The following is a 25,391-nucleotide window of genomic DNA, read 5'->3' on the forward strand; positions in this document are numbered from 1 at the left end:
AACCGTGCATGAAATGTTTACTTTATATTAAAAGTTATAGGCTAACATAGTCTAAAAACAGTATAAGTGGGCTAACTGTGTCACCTTTTCTGAAGATCAATGCTTGCTGTGCCTGTGACAGCCGAAGAGGTAACACTGCAAATTGCTCGGAAAATGACATGAAAGGACTGTAATTGAGGGCCTATATATGTTCTGCAAGGGCGAACCTTTCAACCTTTCGAGTCGTGTTATAGTCTACCTTTATCCAAGGCAATGCACCATTACTCAATGAGGCAGATTTGACAAGTGGTTTTATACTTTCACCCTTAAAACGCTGTGGGGTGTGGCAGCGACACGATAGGCTATTAGGGGCTGTTTAGGAAATAATTCATATTGACCTTACACAAACACATATGTAACACATACACGTTCACACACATCCATAGTAGCCTATACTGAAAACTCACATATTAAATGCTTGCCCAGGCGCATGTGAAACACATTCACACACTCATATATGAAGCACTCAAGTCTTATAAAAAAGTTTCGAAAGGTAAAAAATAAATAACCCAAAACAAGTTTTAAAAGGTTGAAACAATATTTTCGAAAAAAGTTTCGAAAAAAGGGTTGCATCATTGATGAGTAGGCCTACTTGATGATTCTACTGTACTCTATTGTGTTCTGCTCTAGACTTCTTGTTCGGTCTCCTCTCCCCTCTCCTCCTTTCCTCCTCTCTCATATCCTCTCCATGTCCTTACATTTACATGTATTCATATAGCAGACGCTTTTATCCAAAGCGACTTCCAAGAGAGAACTTTACAAGTGCATAGGTCAAAGACTCCACGTGTGAAAAGGTAAAAAAACGTTTAGTTTGCAACTAAACTAAGTGCACGATAACAAAATATTCCATCGTTAATATGGCTATAGTTTGTGTAGACTAATCAAACCCACATGATTGGTTATTTAGGACTTGCCATGTCTAAACATTAATGCCATGAGGGCTTTTCTGTTTTTCTACTGTGTTCGTTTGAAAACATGTCGACACAAGGTCAAAACATGAGTTACGTAACAAAGTTATCCATGTACGATAAACGTTGTATTGTACCATCGCACAGGGAGCCCAATAACTTTTTAAGTCCCGTCGGTGGGTACAACAGTGTTTCTATATGTGGATTCATTGTAAGTAGCTCACGGTATTGTGCTCTTATGACATTGAACAACCACACTTTTTCTTTTTCTTTTTTCTTAAAGCCTCACTGAGAATTGAACTCGCAACCTCAAAGTCGTTGGCTCAGGGCTTAACCGGTCGTCTACAGCTCAATGCCTGCTAGTCCTACCACTCATAGCATATCTTTACTTTCGTGAACATGATTATATTTTGATGGCTAAAATAAGCCTGGCATCGAAATCGTGCAATTAATTTATTGTGGCAATGTGCTTGTAAATTGTAACAATCAAATGTTAGCCTATTCACACTTTGTGCACGTTCATCGAACAGCTATCGCTAGCTACTATTCAGTATGAAAGCCTATTAATTTACTTGAATTTACATGAACAAGATATAGGCAGTGACAATAGGCCTACATTCAGTGCAGCTTTAAATTACATTTCTTTCCCTGAAAGGGATATGCCACAATTGTATTCCTCATCAAATCCTTACCCATAAACTGTAATACTATCAATTACCAACAGGGGTAGCGCGTCTCTAGGCACACTCACGCTATCCGGAAGACCGTAAATATTTTTTGTGACGTTTTCCTATGGTGGCACCGTCCGCCCATTAAGTAGAACCGACAGTAGCCTACACGATAACTGATAAGCATCTCTGTGCTGCGTTTATAAACGTGAACATCTCGCACAGTTTCTGATATATTTTCTCTTGAATTAGGCTACTCTTGAAAGCTTCAAGGCCTCTACAGTGTGGATTGTGTACCTGACCGTTCTATTGTAAGCATCTGCAGAATAACGTCTGATATTTCGCTCGTCTAAACCAGGAAAAATAGTCACAAAATGCAGAAAAGAAGAAAGCCTGAGCCTATTCAACTCAACCCGATTCCTGATGGAAACACTATTAATGGAACCGGTGCCACAGAGTAAGTTATCTGTCAACATAGGGGACATTTTGGTTTAGTTGTATGGTTAACACCTTTACAGCACAATGTCAATTATCTAACTCATAATTGTTTAATGTAAGGCTTTTGACTTGGTATTAGGGGTGATGTCAACCACGTTGTTTTTGTGGTGCGTATAGGCTACATGTTTTGGAATAGGAATTATACAGTCATGTGTGTAGGTGTTTTGCCTGTCAAAAGAGTGCCACAGGTGTGTCGAACATGTGTGTGGAGAGACTGATGTTCTTGATTTTGTCCACGTCTGTAGTACCGCTGTTAGAGGACCTTTTAAATACGTCCCTGTAGAGCTCTTCTGACACAGAGACAGTGCAAGGACTGTACTCTTCAAACCAGAGTTATCCATTTAGTGCAGATACAAAGCAGTCTGTCTGGGAAGTAGGCTATCACAGATCTGTTGTCTACCGGTGAGTATTTGTCATCACAAACATGTATAAACAGAGAACGGGGTCTGAAATGATGCTTATTGACTAAGGAGAATTCAAGCACAACTACATTCTCAGAACTTGGAGTAATGACGTTGAACACTTGACGTATAGCTTCCAACGTTGTGAAGTCAGATATCCTGCACCATGATCGCTCCTCGGCTACATCAAATAGCCTACAATAAGAATCATTTATTTAAAACTCACTTAAGTACTTCTATCTCTGCCAGTTTGCAATGTAAGGGGTGGATTTATTTTAATTTGTCAACTGTTTGTGGCACGTCTGTTTTATTAGGTTATTTTTCAGGGACTGAATTCAAATGCTATTAAACATATATTCCAGGATGCATGGCAAGAGAAATGCACATTCCTTTTGTGTCTCTGGGCCGGCGTGGCAAGCAGAGCCATGGAATGTTGGTGTGAAATATAAACCAGGAACTCTGATTCAGGGTTTTGGAAGTCCCTGCCATAGAGGGGGCTTTCTGGAATCCCACTTCCCGGCAATGACAGCAACTGGAAGTCAAAACTAGTGTGTGTGTGTGGCAGACAGAGCTTACTCTAAATCCTCTCTCCGGCTCAGTAATGCTGTTATATTGTGGCAATCAGCCAGACAGAAAAAGGCTGACATGTTGCTAGGAGAATGCCCGTAATTTTTTTTTACATTTACATTCTTATTTTCCACTACAGATAGAAACTGTAAAAACGTAGGCTTCATTAGCATGTAAAAAAATCAAAGTTGTCCTTTGTCAGTTGTGAAATTGGTTATTTCAAACATGGTCGATTTTTCTTTTTACCATTGCCAAGTTGTTTATCCCTTCAGTCTGAGAAATACACACAGCTGTCTCTGCGGGCCTGTGATTGGCTGGTTCCTAGCTTTCAGATTTCCTTCATCCTGCCTCTGCTGGCTACTATGTAGCCTCAGGATCCCTCAGGGCTTCACACTTTATCTCACCTACAGTATCAGATGACATAAGGAAAGGACAAATCTTCCTTTTATTAGACTCTTTTTGCCAAACTCAACAGACGCCAACAGACAGGGATGGGGGGTGAAAGATTCCTTCCCCCATCACCCGTGTGTTCTCAAGCATAATATTAGCATGTGTGGGGAGAAGTGTCACTATTGCCTTTCTTAGTTTCCTCTCCACTAACAGACTCCCCAGGAAGTAGGGAGAAAATCATTGAAATAATTGTTAACAGGAACCATGACCTCAGGAGCTGATGGATCATCCATTTGGGGCACACATACAAACTTTATTATATCTTATGGCTAAGACCTGGGTAATCGTTTACAGATAACTTTTGCCTACCCCAGGAAGTTATTTCTCTACCTTATGCACATAAATATTAGATAGTCCTATCTGTATAGTAGCAGAAAGAAAAATATGTCAATATTCTTCAGAGGAGCAAATAGGCTTGTCATCAGGAGCCTGTTCAATACTCTGTGTTTCACAGAGATAGCTACTGCATGTCCTTGGGCATTGTGCTTCCTCACACACTTGAAAGGAGGCTGAGGTGCTCTGCCTATTGTGATCCCTCCTACGTTGCGAGGACAGTGTGGAGCCAGTACATCTGCTCTGTGGCTCTGCTCTCCTCCAGCTCGACAGCCCCCTCATACTCAGCACCTCGTCTCCATGGATACACGGGCCTGCTGTCAGAAACAACAACACTTAACCCTCCCCCTGCGACACCAGCCTGAGCCCCAGGCAGCATAGCGCTCTGAATGAGAGGGTGTCATATTTTATAGTAGTTGCTTTCCAATTACAGAGTTGTGATATAACCAGGACAAATTTGCCTGAGAATTTAAACAAAGCAATATTGGTATGCTTATGTTAGAGTATTGTGATGCAAATCTAGAAACGTAAGTGCTACACTTATAAAAAGCAGATTTTGCATCTCAATTGGAGTGGAGATAAGTAGACAGGAGGGTCTTGTAGTATTGTCAGCTGTGGATAAACTGATTAGTAGGCACATGAAATTAGCTGAAGAATAAAACATTTCTGGCAGCCTAAAGAGCTTTTCTTTACACGAATATGTTTTCATTTGATGTCGATTTGGCTGTGTTTAAGTTTAAATAATCAATGCATAGCTCAATGGCTAAACATACAGTATATATATATATACCATATACATATATGTATTGTGTGTGCATGTATATTTATACACACTGTGTATATATATATTTCTCCAATGATTTACAACACAGAGACTTTGTTAAACTAACTATCTCTTTTGATTATTGAATGTAAAGATGACCGAAGCATCAATGGCTCAAAATCTGGACACAACTGGCTCTGCAGTGCCTGTCAACTCAGTAATGTTCCTGTGTGGTTTCAGGGAGGAGATGAATTCTGTGGGAAGAAGGAAAAGCAGGAGAATGTTAGGTCACACGAGATCATTCCACAATTAAAGTGTGAAGAAAATGCATTGCCATGACAACAGAGCCAGGTAGTGGTGGCAACGCTCAGAGGAACTACCGACTTCCTCACATGGGGATCTGGAAAGGAACTCTTAGCAGCACACACACACAGGGCCCTGTCTGTCTGTCTGTCTGTCTGTCTATCTGTCTGCCTGCCCTCCTGCTTGTGTATCTGGGAGTTCCTGATCTGTATGCCTTATTGTATATGCCTACACCATCTAAAATGTTTTCAAAACCTCTCAACTTTATTTAAAATTAAATGTTCCTAATTATATCTTAAGCATGATACCAAATATGGCTGGCCAAATCTTGGTACCACTTTTAATTAAACCCCTTTTTCCCTGTGCGTTTCCATTGCACCTTCTCTTGCGTCTCTCTCAGGACAAATTTAGAGGCCCTGCAGAAAAAGCTAGAGGAATTAGAGTTGGACGAACAGCAGCGCAAACGCCTGGAGGCCTTCCTCACACAGAAACAGAAAGTTGGGGAGCTGAAAGATGACGACTTTGAGAAGATCTGTGAGCTGGGCGCTGGCAATGGAGGGGTGGTCTTCAAAGTCTCCCATAGACCGTCAGGACTCATCATGGCCAGGAAGGTGAGCGTATACAGCCGTGGGTGGATAAGCTCCACGGTCTGACACACGGGGCCAGCCTCGGCATTGATAGGCTCTCAACCTTCTTTTCAGTCAATGTGCCTCTATCAGACAAGGCTTCTCTTAAGTGTTCCCTCATCAAAATGATTGGCAAAGGCATCATCACTGTTTGCTTTTTTATTAACCATTTAATAGATATTAAATGTATCTTTATCATAGTGATACAAGTGTTGCTTGGCTGGATAATGGTTCATAGTGAATGATGTGGTTCCCCCTCACTCCCCTGCGTGTGTTTGTGCGAGGTGTCACCTGTTGACGATCTGTGTGATTGACTGTTCCAGCTGATCCACCTGGAGATCAAGCCAGCCATCAGGAACCAGATCATTAGAGAGCTGCAGGTGCTTCATGAGTGTAACTCCCCCTACATTGTGGGTTTCTATGGGGCCTTCTACAGCGACGGAGAGATCAGCATCTGCATGGAACACATGGTACTGGGCAACCGCTTGTACATCAAATGTCTCAAGTCCAGCTGCAGGATGTGCAGTGAGATTAACGATCATAGCAAGCATAATCAATGAGCATAAATATCAAATTCACAGGCATCTAAATCTCATAATATACTACAGCATACCCTGTTTTTCTGACTGCAGGATGGGGGCTCCCTGGATCAGTCTCTGAAGAAAGCAGGCAATATTCCAGAACAGATCCTTGGCAAAGTCAGCATAGCTGTGAGTGACTCACAACCCCTCCCACTTTGAGTACAGAACTACATTCTATACCTGTGTGTAAAGAACAACATTTTATGTGTGCTAGTGTTATAAAGTGGATTTGTATATTTTCTTCTTCAGGTCATTAAAGGCCTCGCTTATCTAAGAGAGAAACACAAGATAATGCACAGAGGTAAATCGCAATTAATTACAAATAAATAAATAGAAGAAGTTGTAATACAATACATTTTCAGACACAAATCTGCTTGTCTTTCTGCAGGAACAGTAACAATAAACTGTCTGTTTCTAGAAAAACTAGACTACACTGGTATTGTCATTTACACATCCCAATGCAGTTCAGCAAATCAAAGTTAAAGCCTTTCATTTGCAAAACAGTAATGCCACATTCACAGAAATCCATAACTACTGATGATTGAATGATGGCACCAAACTACAAAATTATTCCATGGCCCTGGTTCCAGAACAGCCACATCTAACCCTACTACTAAGTGGGCTCTTCTAAATGTAGCATGTCCGTCTTTCAGATGTCAAACCCTCCAACATCCTAGTGAACTCCCGCGGAGAGATCAAGCTGTGTGACTTTGGTGTGAGCGGCCAGCTCATAGACTCCATGGCCAACTCCTTTGTGGGCACTCGCTCCTATATGTCTGTGAGTTCCCTCTGCTTTTCTAGGTCCTGTACACACTGTCCCAAAACATTTACATTACATTTAGTCATTTAGCAGACGCTCTTATCGAGAGCGACTTACAGTAAGTACAGGGACATTCCCCCAAGGAAAGTAGGGTGAAGTGCCTTGCCCAAGGACACAACATCAGTTGGCATGACCGGGAATCGAACTGGCAACCTTCGGATTACTAGCCCGATTCCCTCACCGCTCAGCCACCTGACTCCACCTTTCAGGAAATTCACATATCCATGTTCGCAAGGAAAGCATTCCAACACATCTCATCACAAACTGGAACGTCAACGGTTTTGCAATGTCAGTTCTGATGATCAACACATCTGCAGTACCACTGTTGTCTCCTGCGTTCTGCAGCCAGAGCGTTTGCAGGGCACCCACTATTCGGTTCAGTCAGACATCTGGAGCATGGGCCTGTCCCTGGTGGAGATGGCCATTGGCCGCTTCCCCATCCCTCCCCCTGATGCCAGGGAGCTCCAGCTGATCTTCGGCTTCCCCATCGAGGGGGACACATCCTCAGCAGAGGCCTCCCCACAGCCCCGACCCCCAGGAAGACCAGGCAGCTGTGAGTGACTGGTTACCTAGGATACACGGAAGTCACCGGAACTCCTTTATTGATCCATTTGGGTTATTCGAATATTTGCTGGTTGTTCTGCTTCTGACCAATGTCAAGTGTTTGGGTCCACCACTGTCCAATACTACCTCTGAAAGTGCTTCTTCAGTTTTCCTAATCGTTCCTATTATGTGTTCCCCAGCATACGGACCCGATAGCAGACCTCCCATGGCTATTTTTGAGCTGCTGGATTACATCGTCAATGAGGTGTGTAGATTATATTGTCATTTTGTATGTGAATATAATTTCTGTTCATCACTGAACTGAAAGTGAATTTCCCAAATTACTTTGACCAACATGTAATTTCATCAAGCCACAGCTGATATCTGTTTGCAATGCTTTGATTTGAGTGGACTATCTTATTTTCAGCCTCCCCCTAAGCTGCCTGGCTTTTTTGGGTCAGAATTTCAAGACTTTGTGAATAAATGGTAAGTGTGTCATCTTTCAGTATTAAAAGATGCAGTGTCACAACTTTTGACTTGTGTAGTGCACTGCCATCTAGTGGTACATCAGAAATTCAATAAATTACTTGCACATGGATGTTTGTAAACGTAGTGTCAATAGCTCTACTTACTGGTAAATCTGACAGGCTTACATTTTGTATGACAGTTTGATCAAGAACCCAGCTGAACGGGCTGACCTGAAACAGTTAACGGTGAGTGTTTCAAATTCTGTGTCCAATATTAGATTTGTTTATTTAGCTAAAGGAACTTTCTGCCATGGCTCCCCTTCTCGCCTAATAAAACAAACCTTTTCCATATTCCCTCTCCAGGTCCATCCTTTCATAAAGCAATCTGAGGCCGAGGAGGTGGACTTCGCAGGCTGGCTGTGTAGCACCATTGGTCTTAATCAGCCAGTAACCCCCACACACAGTATAGGACTGTGAGGATGCAGCAGTAGCTGCTCCAATGTTCTCTGCCAGCACATGCTTCACTGCCTCATCAACCCCAAGTACTAAACCAATACTGGTTAAACATGGGAGCCAACTCATGTATTTTGTTTTGTGACAGCAGTGGTTCTCAAACCATTAGTCCCCAGTCTGAAAACAGGCAACTTCAACAGCAATATTGTTTTTGGCCTATATCCCTTTCTGGTGGAGGGCACCCCCCCAGCTTGAGAACCACTGACAGAATGTGAAATCTTTGCTCAGTAAGAGCAGTATCTACAGTATCAGAACCTACCTGCCATTCTCATTTCCCTCCTCACAGGGCTGTTAATTGTTATAATACCTGTAATATTTAAATTATTTCGTAAGTTAATGCTAACAGATTCTTCTTGCCTTCCATTGCTAGTTAGCTTCACACCATTCTCGATAAAATAAATGTTTGTGATATTAAGTGACTGAACTTAATCTTAGTTGAGTGACACCATGGAATTCCTTTTAGATCTGATTTTATTGGAAACCATTTCTGAATCAATCACTTTCAGAGCTTTATGCTGTAGCAGGTGCTGCGGGGGCAGGGGCAGCTTTCTTTGCAGATTTCTTTGCAGGCTTCTTCTTGGGTTTCAACATCTTGGCCTTGGTCTGTTGGGAGACACATGGGGGAGGTTGAGACTCAGAAGTTCAAGTCTTATTGTCAGATGCACAGAACACCACAGGTCAGACTGGGCACTGAAATTCTTAGGCCAAGACAACTCAACCTGGCATAACATAACATACAAGTACTCAGAACATAGATTACACCTATCATAAGCTAAAATATTATACAAACTAATGCACCAATATACAAATGTGCGTTGCAGTTTGACTGTTTGGAGAGCTACTCACAGCAGGGTCGTGCAGCAGGATGGCATTACGTCTGGCTGTCTTGGCGTAAGGGTTCAGTTTCATCATCACTCTGAGGTTCTTCAGAGGATTCTTCTTCAGAACTCTGCGATTGATCTTCTTGCTGCAATGGGATTTAAGACACATTTAGTATGTAGCACATGAGCTAATTAGCAGTCTATCTGCAAATTCTAAACCAGTTGAATGTCAGAACTTCAATTAAAATCAGGATTCAGAAACACGGACCTGAAGTGGAATCTCATCATTTAACAACTGTTCACCCAAAGAACTAAAGTAAACAGGTCTTACTTGGGAGCACGGAGAACTTTCTGGATCTCCTCACTCTTCAGGATCCTGCTCAGATCTGTGTTGGTCATCTTGTGCATGGGCAGACTGGAACACAGAAACCAGCAGTCAGAACTGTTTGCTAGCGCAGTATGACTCGGTTTCAAATTGTCAGTGTTGAAAAACAGTTTCCAAGACTCAGAACTTCTATTGGCATCACAGAATTCAAAAACACGGACCGAAGTGGAATCTCATCATTGCTTGGTTTTAAAGTGACCCATTTAACAGCTTTGAAAAACGTAATGTACGTACTTGTAGTCCACCTTCAGGGTGGAGGGCTTGCGCCAGGTTCCGTACAGCTCGTCCAGCTTGCGGAAGGCGCTCTCTGTCCAGATGCAGAAGCGGCCCACATGGCCTCCGGGGGCAAGCCTCAGAAGGTTCAGCTTGTTCACGTTCTGAAGTGTAATGCCTGAAAAACGACATTCAGAAATATAAACATGCAATACTAATTTCTTTTTAAGATCATGCAGCTGATGGTGGTACTCAGAACATCCACTACAATCACTGGGTTCAGAAACACGGACCGGAAGTAGAATCTCATCATTGCCATAACCACATTGAGCGGCTTGTCAAGTAAGGCCTTGCACAGGTATCAAAAGCCACTCACCAGGGATATTTCTGAAGGCTTTAGTGACACCTGCGTCTTGGTTGTAGATGATGCATGGGCCCTTGCGCTGGATACGTCTGCGATTCCTCATCTTTCCTTTGCCGGCACGCATACGCTGGGAGGCGTACACCTGAGGGGAAAAAGGAACAAATAGAATCAAGCAAACATGCAAGTGACAACACATGGGAAACACTCCCCAATGTAGACACAAACATATGTTTACCTTCTTTATATCATTCCAGGCTTTCAGCTTCTTCAGCAGAAGCACAGCCTCCTTAGTCTTCTTGTAGCTCTCAACTTTGTCATCAACCACCAGAGGGACCTCTGGGATTTCCTCAATGCGGTGACCTACATCAGGGATGGAAACAGGTTTACATCTTTGCACTGCTACTCCACAAGACAGACAGTGGTAACAGCTTGCTCAGAACAACAAGACAGACAGTGGTATCAGCTTTGCTCAGAACAACATGTACATCAACCTCTTGTGGCAGCTTAATGACGGCAGGCTACCGTCACTGTCCACAGAGTCAGACGCAAATTACACCATCATGGCAAGTGCTGTACTTCAGAATAGACTTTAAGGCCTGCATTCCCCTAGCCTGGCATCACCAGACCTATTAGCTAATGTGAATGGGTCAAGAAAATCTGAATCCCAGGCGTGTGTTTCCTGGGCAATATCTACACACTGAAGCTCAAATCTGATCCACAGCAAGTGTAAAGAGGGACTTACCCTTGGACATGACCAGGGCCGGCAGAGCAGAGGCAGCCAGAGCAGAGCAGATGGCGTAGCGCTTCTGGGTGGTGTTGATCCTGCGGTGCCAGCGGCGCCAGGTCTTGGTGGGGGCAAACATGCGACCTCCGCGACACATCTTAACCACAGTCAAGGAACTGACATTGAGAATTGACCACTTTCCACACATTTGTTGAGTTATGTGCTCAGTCTCAATGATCGTCAGCCATCTGTGCCAGCATATGACAGCAGGCATACCGTCACTGAACACAGTGTAAGACGCAAATTACACCATCACAGCAAGACTCAGCCAGGCCACTTGATTAGCAATGCCTTCAAAGTTGGCGAGTAACCAACTCAGGATCAGAACATTGTAATTAGGATACATTTCCGAATGCTCCCTGACCAGAGCGGTGGGTACCACCACCCCTCACACGAGGGATACGGGCCACAGCTCTTCCTGTACCCCAGGACTCAGCACTGGTCTGGTGACCTAGAACAGACAATTGATCAGTTGCCACAAAGTCCATTTGGTGGTTGCTACTTCTGATAGATGCTACAGATTAAGCCCTTCAGAACTTCAATTATTATCATAGAAATCAAAAACACGGACCTGAAGTAATGTCTCATCAGCAAGGCTTTTACAATTTCTTGTAAATTAAATTCATTATTTAAAAACAAAAGACACTTACCAGCCAGTTCACTGACGGCATAGGGCTGGCGGCTGTTTTTCCGCATGTTGGTGTGCACAAAATTCACAATATCTGGTCGAATTGGAGCCTTGAACACTGCAGGCATCACCACATTCTTGCCTGAGCTCTCTCCTTTCTCGGAGTAAACCGAGATCAGGGGTCGGGCACATGCCTGAGGAAACAGTAATGAATTAAGACACACTGACGAATTTTATCATCCACGAACAAGTCATGTTTCATCCTGCTTAGATAACAAAACTTATTTCGCATTTACTTATATTAGTTTTAACGGCCAATAAGCAATGACAACTAACACTGCTTGCTAGTTCCCTTCCCTGACTATTAGCTTGCCCATCTTCCACCATTGCTCAAGTCAACAAGCCATTTAATTATTTGTCAAATACGCTGCAAGTTCAGCCATTTGTGAAGCCAAGTGAAAGCATGTCGAAGTGTTTACAAAACGTACATTTTAAGGCATAGGGTGAATGCATTTACAACTTGTCTGATTCTGCGGCCTTCATTAGCCAGCTAGCCGAGCTCGGATGGCACACGTGTACGTAAGTGACTGCCTGGCTCAGCTAGCCATCGCTGTAGTAGCATAGCTACCCTTCTAAAATGGCTCCTCGTGAGTCTCAAATAATTTAACATTTCCTTGAGCACTTGCAAGAGCATCAAATACGGTTAAATTACGTTCTCTAGAAAGCAAACGTTGGTAATAGGCATACTGTTGATAACCAAACATGTAAATTCGTATAATCTCACCATTTTTAAGGTTTATTAACGGCTCGCCGGGAACCACGCTCCTATCGCAATGGCGGCCACAGTAGAAAAGGAAGTAGACAGTGCTCCCTTACAGATATATGCCTCCGAGAAAGTGACACTTCCGACAACCAACACTTTCAATACCATCTTTATCAATAACTTACTTATTTGCAAAATATTATTAGTTGTTTATTGTATTGTTTATAAACATCAAATTTTTTGCCCTAAAATATCCTAAAGCATGATAATGTATGCATGAGGTCTGTTTCTATGTGGTACTAACTAACGCTATGGTTGAATGACGGTGGAAGAAATATTGAAGATGGGACTACTTTTATCAAATACAATGGCCGAAATAAGATTATTTCTGTAAGAATATTTTACTACATAATTTCTATATAAAGTTGTATCATGCTATTAAGTACAATATTTTGATAATATAAATGTAATTGTTCTAGAATAATTAGGTTGGGCTGCTTGACCTGGATGAAGATCAACGGTGTGTGACGTAGACTAAATTCAATCTCCTTTACCCTGAGCGCGCGGAAGTCAAATGTAGATGTCTTGCTGCATCATATAGTTACGCTGGACGCTACTTTTTTTAATTATAAAGTTAGCGAGGCAGTGATATATTTTAGTACATATATAATGTGTTCCAAAATAATCGCAGAGGCTCATACGTTTTCGAAATTTCTACGGTAAGTTAATCACAAGATTCCTTGAAGTGTTTTTGCCTGCTAGACTATCCTTCAAAATCTCAGCATCCATGCCAACAGAATAAGAAGCTAGTTGGTGAACTAGCGCATTGTCATGATAGCAAAGTATGATGTTGTGGAATTGTAGGACTTTTCAAGACGAGTGCCAGGATTCAAGTGTTTACGAGGTAAATTCACCCACATCCATCCGAGTAGATAAACCGTCACAGCTTTTTCAAAGAGCTGATTCTCAGATAGCATGGTAACTGTTGATTTCACTTGACGTTTAAGGAAGAAATACAAGTATTGAAGTACCATGGAGATAAATCTCCTCTACAAAATATCTACAGTAGCGACAGACCAGTCTTCATCTGTGAGAAAAATGTGAGTAACCCTGGTGCTCTGCTGTATCGGTGTAAAATCAAGACACACGGGCATGCCAACGCCAGAGTGAGAAGTTTGTTGTATCTTGACTAGGTTCCTAAAATTGCGGAAACTTATGAAGAGAAAGAGGAGACAGAGAGTGACGATGAGACTCATGAATCCATTGCAGACTTGGGACCACAGCCCCTAACAATCATGAAAGCCAGGTGATCTACACAGTATTCACAACTCATAGGCTGGTCATGATTTAAATCTCAGTAATGCACAATTTGTTGAATAAATGGAACGTGAATGAAAATCCATAACACTCAATTCTGTTTGAATTATACAGGCAACTGCTGTCATGGTACACCATGTCCCAAAACTCCAATGTGTATCCAGGGGCAAACCCAGGCCTGAATCCCCTTTGGGTGCGCTGTGATATGGCTGACCCTGCTAGAACAACCTGGTTAGGCGCAGAGACTGTTTATTCCAGCAACAAAATCTCTGGGGTTAAGTTGTACTCTGTGACATGTAAAGGTATTGCCTTAAATTGACTCCTGTAAAACTCCCATTTGTGTGAAAAATAAAAATTGGTCTGGTAACTTTTTATATTTGACTCTTATGTTGATGTGTTCTCTATGGTGCCTTTTTGTGACACTTTAGATGCAACTGTGAACAGAGCGTCCTTCATCACGCTGGATGAGCTGAAACAGGAACATAAGAAAAGGCATCATCCGTCCTCATCCTCAGTAAGTGTTACGCCTCGTCCTCTTTAATGTCTCAGGACAGATTTATGGGATTTCAGATGTTACTTGATTGCGTTGTTACACTTCCAGATGGTCACTAAAGGCACCTCACAGTACAACCTGTTTGGCTCTACTGTTGTTGAGAACACAACAATCGAGTCTCAGAGCAGTGTAACAGTGGACCTTAAGTGGAACCATGTGGAGAATATTCTGGAGATTCCGCCACTGTCATCTGTGGCAACTCTGGTAAGCAGCATTATTATATTCAGTTAATCGCTCAAATTGTTGTGATTTTGAGGTGGTAGAATATTTTTAGATCATTTAATTTAACCCTTGTGTTCTCTTCGGGTCATTCTGACCCATCAGTCCTTGGGACCCTTCAGTCCTTGGGAACCACCGTCGTATTGCGACAACTTTACCGCATACAAAAACAAAATGAAGCATTTTCTTTTAACCGTCGGGTTGTCTCAGACCCCCTACATTGCGAAGGTTAAAAGAAAATTATTTTTATTTGTTTTTGTATTGGGTAAAATTGGGTAAACACAACGATGGTTCGTTATGAACCTTTGGCTCATGTGACCCGATGGCAGCACAAGGGTTAACTTGTCATGTCAGTTGATCTACACAATGTACTGTTCATCTTTGTGCCACAGAACATCAAGGTAGCGAGTGGGGATGTGAGAAGTCCAGTGTTTGAGATGTACGGAGAACTGGAGTTTCTTCAGGTACGTGTCCAGACTGTTTACAACTGCGCTGTGACGGCATCACGTTCCTACTGCTACATTCAGGGGCCGTTTAATATCGTTGCCAGGATCTTGCTGAAGCCCAGAGAACTGGTGAGACCGAGTGGAGGGAACCTGTACAGACTAGGCCTGCAGTGGACCTGATCAAGGACTACCTGGAAGGTAAGCCGCCATCATCTGGGCTTTATTGCGATGGGAGCCAGCGTCAAATAAGACTGTCTCATAGTCCCTCTGTTTCAGGGTTGCAGAACACAGTGAAGACTCTTCAGGAGTCTTCTAGCGTAAATGAGGTGTGTATACAAGCTTGGCACTGTAGGCAGTACATATCCTGAAAGAGATTTGTATCTCATTGGATTGTTATGCGGTACACAGGCACCAAAGGTGAAGACTGATCCTGCAGAATCGGAAACCTCGGCTTTTAACTCCCTTATTGAACGAGGAGACCTGGACTTTGTGGAGCAGCTCTGGGTCCGGATGAGAAAGAGTAAGTCACAGTTGGATTCCTCACAGTTTCAATTGATACCCTTCTGTTATGTATAAAAACCCCTTTCAATAATGCTTTTCAAACACAGGTGTAACCTCATATCAAGACATAGGGGACTGTCTAAAAATGGTCATCAAAGCTTTGCAATATGGAGACATCAAACCATGGGTATGTTTAGGGTTAGAATAATTCCAAACACCATAGTCCCAGCCACTAACATTGCAGGTAATTCCATGTCTGTTTCACTATAGCGTAGCATGATAGGTAGTAGCTGGGGTATGTAAACAGGGGCTACTGTGTATCCACCCTCCAGATTCACAGGGACAGCAACAGCTCCCTCAGTAAGCTCATCCTGCAGTCGTACCACGGCCAGATGGACCCGGTGTCCCTCACTGGCCTCACCCCCGTGCACATGCTGCTGGAGATGGGCCTGGGCAAGATGAGGAAGGACTACACCTACCACCTCATGGGTAATGCTGCTGTACCGCAGGGACATCAGTGGCAGCAGGACAGAAAATGCATCATGTCTGAGGATTTTGACCGGACACTTTTTTTTTTGTGTGTTTGCCCAAAGCTTTGAAGTCCTAGATAAATCCAACCTTTTAAACAAAGACCATGTCTCTTCCTCAGGTAAAGAGCTGACAACGCTGAACCACCTGGTGAGTCCAGGATCGTGCGTTTCTCTCTACCCTTCGGCCATCTAACTGTGCAGATATCATAACAACTTAACTCTGCCTTTGCCTTTGTCTAAGAGCTATTACCTAAGCACTGAAGTCGACCTTCAAGAGCAAGTGTTAAGAGTGAGAAAACTACACCACCTGCTGGAGATAATAGTGACCTGCAGTACCTTCCTGGGTCTGCCTTATGACCGTCTGTTCCTCCTCACACAGTAAGCCCTGCCAACCCCCTCATCAACCTTGTATCTGTGGCCCTGGTTGACATGTATGATGCTTGTACATATTGATTTGAGCCGCTGGCCTGTTTTCTTTTAGGTCCTGTTTGCAGTACTACAAAACATTTCCCTATGACGAGAGCCACGAGTTCAAACTTCAGATCAAACCCGCACTGATTAGCCAGTTTTACCATAAGTGTGTCTACATTTTGAATGGTTTTATCAAACTAAACGACATTCTTAAACATACTGCTGTCCGTACGTGTTCATATCAACATTGTCCTTCCCGTGTGTGTTTGCGTGCGTTAGAGAGCAGTCGGTGGCGTGGGGGGTGGAGGTGTCCAGTGGTCAGGGTCCCCGTGAGGTGAAGACCTCCTGGAAGCTCAGCGACCACCCCCTTGTGGACCACATCACCTTTGACACAGGTGACTTCCCCAAACCATTGTAATACAAGTGTCACTGACCCTTATATAAATGATGCCGACCACATGAATCCCATGTTCCCAGGTGAGACCACAGTGAATGGGGATGTTGAAGAGGCTGCATACTTTGCCACCATGGTGTGCTGTAGCCTGGTCAGTTTCACTTGAAGTCACAACCAGGTGAGATGACATATCATGACAAGTGAAAGTATATTTTCTGGGATTTATTTGTCATATTCTTTCTATGAACCACACAAATGTACGTGTCTCAATTTAAAATGCTAAGATTGACTTTTTGAATGATCATTGCCACTACAACTACAGCAAGTACAAGAATCTAAATCACGATCTCATGCAAATGCCTTCATTTACTTCACATCAAACTTAAATTAACTCGTGAATTTTGAGTGTGTCTGTTTGAGGTTGTAAACATTTGGACACACTTAAAGGGTTGAATCGACTAGTTCCGTCTGCGCAGCAGGAACATTAGAAAAACGGCGCTGAGCAAGATACACAGGGTACACACAGTAGGCACAACGATCTCCGTCACCATCTCCATGTGGCTGGTCAGGGGATCTGGGAAGACAGCACACACCAGGCGGATATTAGGATCACATCACAGCCAACTCTTCTGCGTTACGTCTAATAATGCTCAAGCACAGCACTCAAAGGGTTAATCATTTCGTATGGCAACTTAACCTGTTTTTGTAGATATTGAGCGATTTCTTACCATGTATAAGTCTTAGAATATTTGCAGCAGTACTCCGCTGTTCCTCTAATAAAGAGAGAAAGATTACTGAGTGGAACCAAAGCCATGTTAACCCTTTGAGCACTGCAGGATGAAAGCGTCACAGCTTTAAGCATGTGATTTAGTGACAGTTATGCTTTTGTTGGCTCAGCCACAGGGAGCCTGAAGGTGCAGTTAAGTGACATGTTAGTACATGTTAGAAACATTATAAGCAAAGGCTGTAAATATCTGAAGCTGGTAAAGAAGCTATGAAGACAGAGAGAGAAGGAGGCAAAGGATTGGTTAGCTAAAAACTGCAAGCGGCACCCAAAGCCATTCATCACATTCATTTATTGTGTTCCGCTTCTAATGCCAATTTATTGGTTTGTCCAAATTGTTTGGAGCACAGACAGATAGTTGAAACAATGTTGGACATTTTCCATTGCTAAAGGTCTGTAATAAATGACAGATACCCCTTTCTATACTTCATCATGCACTGGCCAAACCTTTGGCATTTCTGCATTTTCCTTGGATTTTCTTCTAGCTGGAGGGGCAAACAAAGAAAAATCCTGTTAGAGAATTAGGTAGCTAGTCTCTCCAGTTCAAACCTCCTAACCATACCCAGAAGGTGATTCACGACGTACGAGGCAGAATTTTTATTTGTTTGCCCCTGCTAGTTGTTCCTCTGTTTCTTTTATATGAAGGGACTGTTTTAGGAACCATATAGATGAACTGACCTGCTGCTAGGAGCTGGTTGCTGGAGGAGCAAGTCTCGGTGGCCTTCCTCTTCCAGTTCTCAACCTGAAAGGGAGCGTGCTCAGTGCCGTCTCGAAATGACACAGTCAGACATAAATGATCTCCTCTGAAAGATTGCGCTACTTATTTGTTTGTTTCCCACCCCCCAACCCCACTTCTTTTTCTTTACAGGCTGACCTGACAGTCGAGTGCTTCAGTGAAAGAAACAAAATATATTTATACATTCCTAGCTACTTTTTAATGGATTTATTCATACTCCACGTGTTGTCATAAATGTGTATATTATAGTGTAATTTGGCATTAAAGACTTCTGATCAATGGATGAAACCACTCAGGTCTTTCCTTGCTCACCTCTCTCTGATTGGGGAATCCGTTGGAGCTGATGATACGTTTGTAGTACTGAACGGAGGCCTTGGGATAGCGTGGCTTGTTCTTGTTCCTGAAGTCCACGTAGTATAGGCCGAACCTCTCGGAGTAACCCTCGTCCCATTCAAACTTATCCAGCAGGGACCAGGCTGTGTAGCCACGCACATTCACCCCGTCTCTGATGGCTGCAACAACAGATCACGTAAGACAACAATGCTGGATGGAACTATGTGTATCAGGATTTCCACGTTTACAGAATGCTCAGGTTCCTGGTGTTTGCTTGCCTTTAAGCATCTCGTTAATGTAGTCCTTGAAATACTGTATCCTCCAGTCATCGCAGAGTTCAGTGCAATGCATCTTCTCCGAAACTCCGTTCTCAGTCACGTAGATCATCGGGTTCCCGTACTGAGTCTAAAGGACACAAGACGCACCATCTCACTGAAAACCAGAACAAAACTAGCATCCAGCTAACTTAGAACATAGCTGACCAAAAGCAGGTCATATAGATAGAGCACAATGAAGGGTGCACCTTACATTTACATTACATTTATTCATTTAGCAGACACTCTTATCCAGAGCAACTTACAGTAAGTACAGGGACATTCCCCCCGAGGCAAATAGAGTGAAGTGCCTTGCCCAAGGACACAACGTAAATTGCACAGCCAGAAATCGAACCGGCAACCTTCTGATTAATAGCACGATTCCCTAACCGCTCAGCCATCTGACCCCCACCTTGACGAAGTTGAGCAGACGCCGGAACCCCCATGGCACGGAGTAGAGCCACTCTGAGCCCGGGTCTGGCCAGCGGGGGTCCACCAGCTCAGCCAGGTCCCGGTCGGTGAAGTAGCTGCTGCCACCGCGAACAGACGGGTAGTTCTTTAGAGTGATGTAACGGGTGGTGAAGTGGCCGATACCCAGGAAGTCACATGTGCCCTTGATGTAGGTCTTCTCCTGTGAGGAGAAGCTGGGCAGTCGAGAATTCCCCATGCCTTGCTGGGCACTCTTCCTGCCTGAACAATGAACACAATAACTATAACAAAACATTCTCACTCCTCATTTTGAAATAAATTAATCAGTAGCTATGAATATGTTCTCTTTGATTGTGTGGTAACTTGCCAATGAAGTCTTTCATCACTTGAGGGTAGTCTCCGTGGAAGATGGGTGTGGCAAACCAGCCCATGTAGAACTGGACATACCTCTCAGCAGCCTCTATGTCCTTCTGGTTGGTGATATCCACTGGCTCTCCCCAGTCCCCTGACAGGGAGATGCCCACCAAACCTGCACAAGGGAAAGGCTCTCAGACTCTGTAAAACGCCACACATCCTGACCCCCCTGCCTCAACCTTCGACTCCACTGTTTCATGGCCAGCGGTGTGACCCTGGTTACCTTTTTGTTTGCCCCTCCACTGCATGTCATAGGTATGCCACACCTTAGCATGTGCCTGACGATCAAGAAAAAATGGGTGTTATTGAGAGGACAATTGTATTGGAGGTTAGGGAGTGAAATTGGTAGAATGTGATGTTGACCTGTTTACTCTCACCTTAATGATGTGATGAGCAGCCCGGTATGCCCCTGTTCCCTTCAGCTTCAGCCCGGGAGCATGTTCTCCAGTCTCATAGCCTTCAACCGCCACTGACTGGCACACAGAGAAAGTGCATCAGTCACTCGTCAAGGAGATGACGTACAACTCTTGATAGGGAATACAATCCTACATACATACCCATGGGTTATTGAAAGTGATCCAGTATTTCACACGGTTGCCAAATCTTTCAAAGCACAGATTGGCAAACTCGTTGAAGTGATTGACCATGCTGATATTCTGCCACCCGCCATATTTCTCTTGCAAGACCTGCCCAAATATAGTGAGAGACCAGTACAGAGATAATGATAATCTGGAGAAACCCGAGGACAATATTGAGAACCGGAGTGTCAGGAATCCCTACCTGGGGGAGATCCCAGTGATAAAGGGTGACGATGGGAGTGATCTTGTTCGCCAGAAGATTGTCAATCAGGTCATCGTAATACTTGATTCCTTTTTCATTCACATGGTCAGCTACAAATATAACACAGTGTGGGTATTTGTCAGTGACAATGGCACCTCAGTGTCAGGTTCTGGTGTGTTCTATCAGACATCCCAATCACTCACACTTGATCCCAGTGGGAATGAGTCTGGGCCAGGAGATGGAGAAGCGGTAATGGTTCAGCTTCAGCTCTTTAATCAAGGAGATGTCATCCTAAAGACAGAACAAACGGAGGAATTTAACAGCAGCTAATCCTGCTCCCAAATCACAACAGTCACAGCAGAGTGTAGGTTTGGTAAAGTACTTGGATGGCGAAGAGAGGTAGAGAGAGAGAGAGAAAGAGAGAGGGAGGCAGAGAGAGAGACAGACAGAGAAAGAGAATTGCTACTGTGTGGGCGTGTACTCTGTGTGTGAACACCTCGACTCTTTTAATCAGGAAGTTGGAGAAGAAGAAGAATAAGAGGAGACAGGAAACAGACTATCTTCTGATCACCTTGACTTTGTAGTAGCCCTCGCAGGAAGAATCCCCGGTGTCGTTGAGTAACACTTTGCCTTTGTTGTGTGAGAATACATCCCAGATGCTCAGTCCTTTTCCATCTTTGTCCCAGGCTCCTTCTGTTTGATAGGCTGAACTGCCGGCACCCCACGAAAATCCTAAAGGTGTTCAATACTTAGCGTTTGACTGACACACAGCACAGCCATTGATGTCAGTGATTCGGTCAGGATGCTTTGGGGGGGGGGGAGACGGGGTTCGAGAAGTGTGCCTACCAACTGGAAAAGTGCCATAATAGAAGGAGCCGCGGTCGTTCTTTGTCCAGTCGAAGTCCTCAGCCGTAGACAAACACAGCACCAACATAAACACATGGCACAGCGGAGTGGTACGATGGGGTAGCATGATAGTCCTGGGCACACGGCGCTCGCTTTCTCCTGCACCGTGAAGAAACAGACATCCCCCATCTTCTTATCAACACACTGCTCTACGCCACCGTTTGCCAGTTCACAGTTTCACCAATAAAAATGCTTGATCACAAACACACACACACAAACTGCAGGCCTACCTGTCACACAGTCAAAGGATCAACATTTGTTCAGACTTGAAGCATCATATGGTATCAGACAGTGTTGGTGTGAAAATAAGGTGAGGTTCCTACAGTGTGCCGTAACCAAACAGTCTGGAGCATCTAGTTCACTGGACTATATTGGGGGTCTCGTGGCCTCAATGCAGAACCAAATACCCCCTATTCAAACTCAATAGAGTGTGAGAAAATGTTGCTTAGGTCGGCAGATCCCTTACAAACTGGGGTTTCACTTTGTAAGCAAAGTCAGTGTTGGAGAGGCTGATACTGTATTTACTATGACAAAGGCAGATAACAATTACAAATACGAAATTATGATTACATTTTCCAGATTCCATAAGAGTGGATTTAAATATAGTTAATAAGCTGGCCAATCCTTTTATTTATTTATTTTGGGGGGGGGGGGGGATTTTCAACAAGCATCATATCTTTGTTCTTCTTATGGATAGCTCTACTTTTTTTTTTTTGCAAAGTCCCTTGGGGGGGGGGGGGGGGGGGTAATTTGTTTGGGAGAAAACAAGTTACTATGCTTGTGATAGTATACCCAGGTCAGGCTTAAAGCTTGATTAGGTGAATGAAGCCTTGCCTGTGGAAAAGAGACCATATGGAAAGCTGTATATATCTATTGGTGAAATCCCCATTGTAAGCTACCACCCTTCTCCAGAGCTGTCCGTGCTCTCTGGGTCACACTGCTTTGTTTTAGCTGTTTAGAAAATGCTGAATGGTTGGGTAGAGGGGAAAGTGTTTGCACTGCATTATCCATTTGCAAATGTGTGTGCCTATGTCAAGTTGGGACAGGGATTATAACCTCAGTACAACCTTGATTAGGCTGTCCAGGAGACAGCAAGGTCAGAACCCACATTTCAGTCATCATACCTCTAGACGTTCAAGTCCTTAACACTCATCCCTCTTGATGTTGGTGCTTTTGGCCAGTTGAGTTCAAAAAGCACCATGATAAGCCTATTAAGGTGAACAATAGTTGATCTCATTTACAATACTTGATTTAGTTGTCTGAGCTAAGGATGTCAAGAGTGATTTGCAACACAATAATTCTTATAGGTACATCCATCAATATTTTTATGTACTGAGTTCTTTATTTTGTGCTCATGAATAACCCTAATAACATGTACAGAACTGTAGTCATTTCGATCATCTTATATGGCCCAGCCATACACACATTCCATTAGAACCTTGAGGCTTGGGAACAATTGTCTTTAGTCCATAGATGTGCAACATCAATGCTTATAAGAAGCACCTAACAAATTGGAATGCTCCATGCCAGTGACACTGAACAGGTGACTACAAACAACAACTCTATGATGACCAGTACAAATGACAGGTATTGACATACAGTATGCAAGGAAGAACTCTCTTCCAGTTTGTTGTGTAGCTGATCTCAACACTATTAAGTCCACTCCAATAAATAATAAACTTACTAACAAAGGAATCAAAACAAGTAAAAAAGAACCAACTGTCCATTTACACACTTCAGTGTTGTAGATATCTGAACTCCTTGGACTACTGACAGTGCAATTGGAATCTCAGTAATAATCCTCCTCTTCCTCCTCCTCCTCGTCTTCCTCAGGCACTACTTCAAGCTCATTTTCATCATCTTCCTCCTCTTCTTCCTCCTCCTCCTCCTCCTCTTCCTCCATATTATAATCCACAGGTGCACTGAGGAGGAGTTTGGTCTGGTTGATTTGATTTTCATCATCCGGGTTAACTGGAACCTGTAAGCAAAATATATACTCATATTAACAAGTGCAAATCCGCAACAGCTGGTTGGTTTGTGGACCAACCAACCGACCCAGTGAGCTATAGAGCTGACAGTCGCAGCAAAAAAAACTACATTTTGTGTGGCAAGTTAGGAGATACAAAAAGCCTCAGAATAAAGGAAATACAAGTTACTATACAACTCTAACTCGACCCATGCATAAACAAGGTGTTTGAAGCAAAGAAGACCACCATACTGAATAACAGGTAGTAACAGGTGAGGTAACAGGTGAGGTAACCATGTGCTGAAATGAACCCATGTTAGTTTCCTCAAGGATCACAATGACTCTTGCTTAGAGCCTTGCTGCTCTTGTTGGTTAGTGGTAACTGATTTAAATTGTTGAAATATTTTTTTTTACTGTTGCTTGCTTTTCTACAGGTACACTTGCACTTATAGCGATTCATGTTGTTTAATTGTAACTTGTTTAACTACATGCTCTTGTGGTTCTTCCCTTTGGCACTAATTTTGGTTGTTCACAATATGTGCTTCATGTTTTGGCTACCCGCAATGGATAAAAGCATCTGCTAAATGAATAAATGTAAATTAAATAACCCTGTGCTATCGCTGCTTAATTCATTTTCATTACATAATCTAACTACATCCATCTCAGAAGTGTAGGATAGGAAATCTATGCATTTTGTTATTTCTACTAGTTGACTATTTTGAAAATTACTCAAAAAATGGGATACCTCAGGAGTAGCAGGTTCAGAATGTCCTTCCTCTATCTGGGAATTGATGATGGATTTTAACGCCCCTTCTTCAAACTAAAACACAACAACAAAAACGTCAGTTAATTCAGTGGTTCTCAATCCTGGTCCTTATGCCCCCCTAGCCTGCATATTTTAGATATTTCTCTGCTCCAACACACCTGATTCAAATAAATGGGTCATTATCAAGCTCAGGGAAACGTCTAAAACATGCAGGGCAGGGGGGCCCGAGGTCCAGGATTGAGAACCACTGAGTTAATTAATGATTCTAAGATTAGCATACATGACGAGCTCCAAACATCCAACCCAGTAAACTCTACAACACACACGGACTCACTTTCAGCCGGTTGAGCTGATCTTGCAGCATGACTTTGATTTTCAGAAGAGTCTCCTCTTCCTTTTTTAGCTCCTGCAAACGACTGTGCATGGTTACTGTCTGATGGCTCCTTCAGATCATTCCTTGAATCTGGGACACACAAGTAGACAAAGTTAGTAGCAAGTACCTCCACAGAAATTAACTTGCGCCGATTGTACTAGGCTATGCTAACCCAACGGTAATAGACTACCGCGCGGCTGACAAGCTTTATAACGGTCTGTTGACAACCCTCAATCTGATAGCTATCTAGCCGTTAGACATGAAATGCCTCACCGTAGCGGCTAGCTGGCTTGTATTCTTGGATATATCCACTGTGCAGGAACTGCTATGCAACATAAAGCTGATAAAGTAGCCACGTAATATTTTGTAAAGCTACAGGCTTGGCATGATCATTTCTAGCAACTGACTTAGCTAGCTTGCTAGCTTTATGATAAGTAGTCCTTCCCTGCTCTCCCTTTCTCAAACACAACAAGCCGAATTCACGTGGGTCGCTTCCTGTTCCTGTTCTTTTCTCGCTCATACCACACCGGAGCCCACTTTCGCCATCTAGCGTTAGTGGCTATGGAGTGCTTTGGGATGGACACACCGAGGGACAATAATGCATCCGAAGCTTATGTGGTATGCCTATGTATCATTTGCAATTAATTGGTAAAATTGCATTGAAGAGTTTCCGCTTTGGTAATATTATGGCCGTGTCAATAATGATAGGCTACTTTCCAGTCCTGTTTTTGTCAAGTCGTACATCCCTGTTTAATATTTGATGAACTATCTACCCAGTTCA

General features: G+C 43.2%; 5 protein-coding genes and 7 non-coding genes across 14 annotated transcripts; 2 read left to right on the plus strand and 10 right to left on the minus strand.

Moving 5' to 3' along the window:
• Window positions 1–1,072: 1,072 nt before the first annotated feature.
• LOC136942635 (small Cajal body-specific RNA 14) lies at window positions 1,073–1,203 on the minus strand. The gene has a single exon (XR_010876629.1). It is a non-coding gene; the product is annotated as a small Cajal body-specific RNA 14 (non-coding RNA).
• Window positions 1,204–1,801: 598 nt separating this feature from the next.
• On the plus strand, window positions 1,802–8,899 carry map2k1 (mitogen-activated protein kinase kinase 1). The gene is made up of 11 exons (XM_067233981.1): window positions 1,802–2,072; window positions 5,331–5,541; window positions 5,880–6,026; window positions 6,189–6,266; window positions 6,387–6,438; window positions 6,791–6,915; window positions 7,303–7,510; window positions 7,701–7,765; window positions 7,928–7,986; window positions 8,168–8,213; window positions 8,331–8,899. The coding sequence occupies exons 1-11, from the start codon at window positions 1,990–1,992 to the stop codon at window positions 8,442–8,444; spliced, it is 1,188 nt and encodes a 395-aa protein (XP_067090082.1). The 5' UTR covers window positions 1,802–1,989; the 3' UTR covers window positions 8,445–8,899.
• A 34-nt stretch (window positions 8,900–8,933) lies between these two features.
• On the minus strand, window positions 8,934–12,571 carry rpl4 (ribosomal protein L4). Its single transcript, XM_067233982.1, has 10 exons — window positions 12,460–12,571; window positions 11,698–11,869; window positions 11,392–11,498; window positions 11,006–11,144; window positions 10,499–10,623; window positions 10,276–10,405; window positions 9,921–10,077; window positions 9,633–9,716; window positions 9,327–9,447; window positions 8,934–9,083 (listed from the first exon to the last, which is right to left on the minus strand). The coding sequence occupies exons 1-10, from the start codon at window positions 12,460–12,462 to the stop codon at window positions 8,991–8,993; spliced, it is 1,131 nt and encodes a 376-aa protein (XP_067090083.1). The 5' UTR covers window positions 12,463–12,571; the 3' UTR covers window positions 8,934–8,990.
• Window positions 9,527–9,594, minus strand: LOC136942624 (small nucleolar RNA SNORD18). Its single transcript, XR_010876619.1, has one exon. It is a non-coding gene; the product is annotated as a small nucleolar RNA SNORD18 (small nucleolar RNA).
• LOC136942625 (small nucleolar RNA SNORD18) lies at window positions 9,803–9,871 on the minus strand. Its single transcript, XR_010876620.1, has one exon. It is a non-coding gene; the product is annotated as a small nucleolar RNA SNORD18 (small nucleolar RNA).
• LOC136942623 (small nucleolar RNA SNORD18) lies at window positions 10,148–10,217 on the minus strand. Its single transcript, XR_010876618.1, has one exon. It is a non-coding gene; the product is annotated as a small nucleolar RNA SNORD18 (small nucleolar RNA).
• On the minus strand, window positions 10,730–10,829 carry LOC136942627 (small nucleolar RNA SNORD16). Its single transcript, XR_010876622.1, has one exon. It is a non-coding gene; the product is annotated as a small nucleolar RNA SNORD16 (small nucleolar RNA).
• Window positions 11,209–11,307, minus strand: LOC136942628 (small nucleolar RNA SNORD16). The gene has a single exon (XR_010876623.1). It is a non-coding gene; the product is annotated as a small nucleolar RNA SNORD16 (small nucleolar RNA).
• On the minus strand, window positions 11,574–11,643 carry LOC136942626 (small nucleolar RNA SNORD18). Its single transcript, XR_010876621.1, has one exon. It is a non-coding gene; the product is annotated as a small nucleolar RNA SNORD18 (small nucleolar RNA).
• A 479-nt stretch (window positions 12,572–13,050) lies between the features above and the next one.
• On the plus strand, window positions 13,051–18,562 carry zwilch (zwilch kinetochore protein). Its single transcript, XM_067234615.1, has 19 exons — window positions 13,051–13,157; window positions 13,303–13,342; window positions 13,446–13,538; window positions 13,632–13,744; window positions 13,870–14,057; window positions 14,184–14,269; window positions 14,357–14,512; window positions 14,920–14,991; window positions 15,078–15,171; window positions 15,250–15,299; window positions 15,382–15,493; window positions 15,582–15,661; window positions 15,807–15,963; window positions 16,124–16,152; window positions 16,246–16,382; window positions 16,486–16,581; window positions 16,695–16,810; window positions 16,893–16,987; window positions 18,462–18,562. The coding sequence occupies exons 1-18, from the start codon at window positions 13,108–13,110 to the stop codon at window positions 16,973–16,975; spliced, it is 1,752 nt and encodes a 583-aa protein (XP_067090716.1). The 5' UTR covers window positions 13,051–13,107; the 3' UTR covers window positions 16,976–16,987; window positions 18,462–18,562.
• lctlb (lactase-like b) lies at window positions 17,144–22,719 on the minus strand. 3 transcript variants are annotated; one of them, XM_067234616.1, is made up of 14 exons: window positions 22,630–22,719; window positions 21,446–21,604; window positions 21,171–21,331; window positions 20,803–20,890; window positions 20,600–20,709; window positions 20,377–20,505; window positions 20,197–20,292; window positions 20,043–20,097; window positions 19,769–19,934; window positions 19,389–19,662; window positions 18,941–19,067; window positions 18,642–18,841; window positions 18,272–18,335; window positions 17,144–17,383 (listed from the first exon to the last, which is right to left on the minus strand). In XM_067234616.1, the coding sequence occupies exons 2-14, from the start codon at window positions 21,570–21,572 to the stop codon at window positions 17,268–17,270; spliced, it is 1,713 nt and encodes a 570-aa protein (XP_067090717.1). In that variant the 5' UTR covers window positions 21,573–21,604; window positions 22,630–22,719; the 3' UTR covers window positions 17,144–17,267. The 3 variants fall into 3 exon arrangements, with proteins under 3 accessions (XP_067090717.1, XP_067090718.1, XP_067090719.1); XM_067234617.1 differs by lacking the exons at window positions 18,272–18,335; window positions 18,642–18,841; window positions 20,600–20,709; ... (2 more) ...; window positions 21,446–21,604; window positions 22,630–22,719 and having other exon boundaries at window positions 20,377–20,466; XM_067234618.1 differs by lacking the exons at window positions 18,272–18,335; window positions 18,642–18,841; window positions 20,197–20,292; ... (3 more) ...; window positions 21,446–21,604; window positions 22,630–22,719 and having other exon boundaries at window positions 20,377–20,466.
• A 105-nt stretch (window positions 22,720–22,824) lies between these two features.
• On the minus strand, window positions 22,825–25,080 carry snapc5 (small nuclear RNA activating complex, polypeptide 5). The gene is made up of 4 exons (XM_067235218.1): window positions 24,884–25,080; window positions 24,572–24,700; window positions 24,217–24,291; window positions 22,825–23,483 (listed from the first exon to the last, which is right to left on the minus strand). The coding sequence occupies exons 2-4, from the start codon at window positions 24,659–24,661 to the stop codon at window positions 23,295–23,297; spliced, it is 354 nt and encodes a 117-aa protein (XP_067091319.1). The 5' UTR covers window positions 24,662–24,700; window positions 24,884–25,080; the 3' UTR covers window positions 22,825–23,294.
• Between the last annotated feature and the right edge of the window lie 311 nt (window positions 25,081–25,391).

The sequence above is a fragment of the Osmerus mordax genome, chromosome 4 (genome assembly GCF_038355195.1).
Source record: "Osmerus mordax isolate fOsmMor3 chromosome 4, fOsmMor3.pri, whole genome shotgun sequence".
Taxonomy (NCBI): Eukaryota; Metazoa; Chordata; class Actinopteri; order Osmeriformes; family Osmeridae; genus Osmerus; species Osmerus mordax.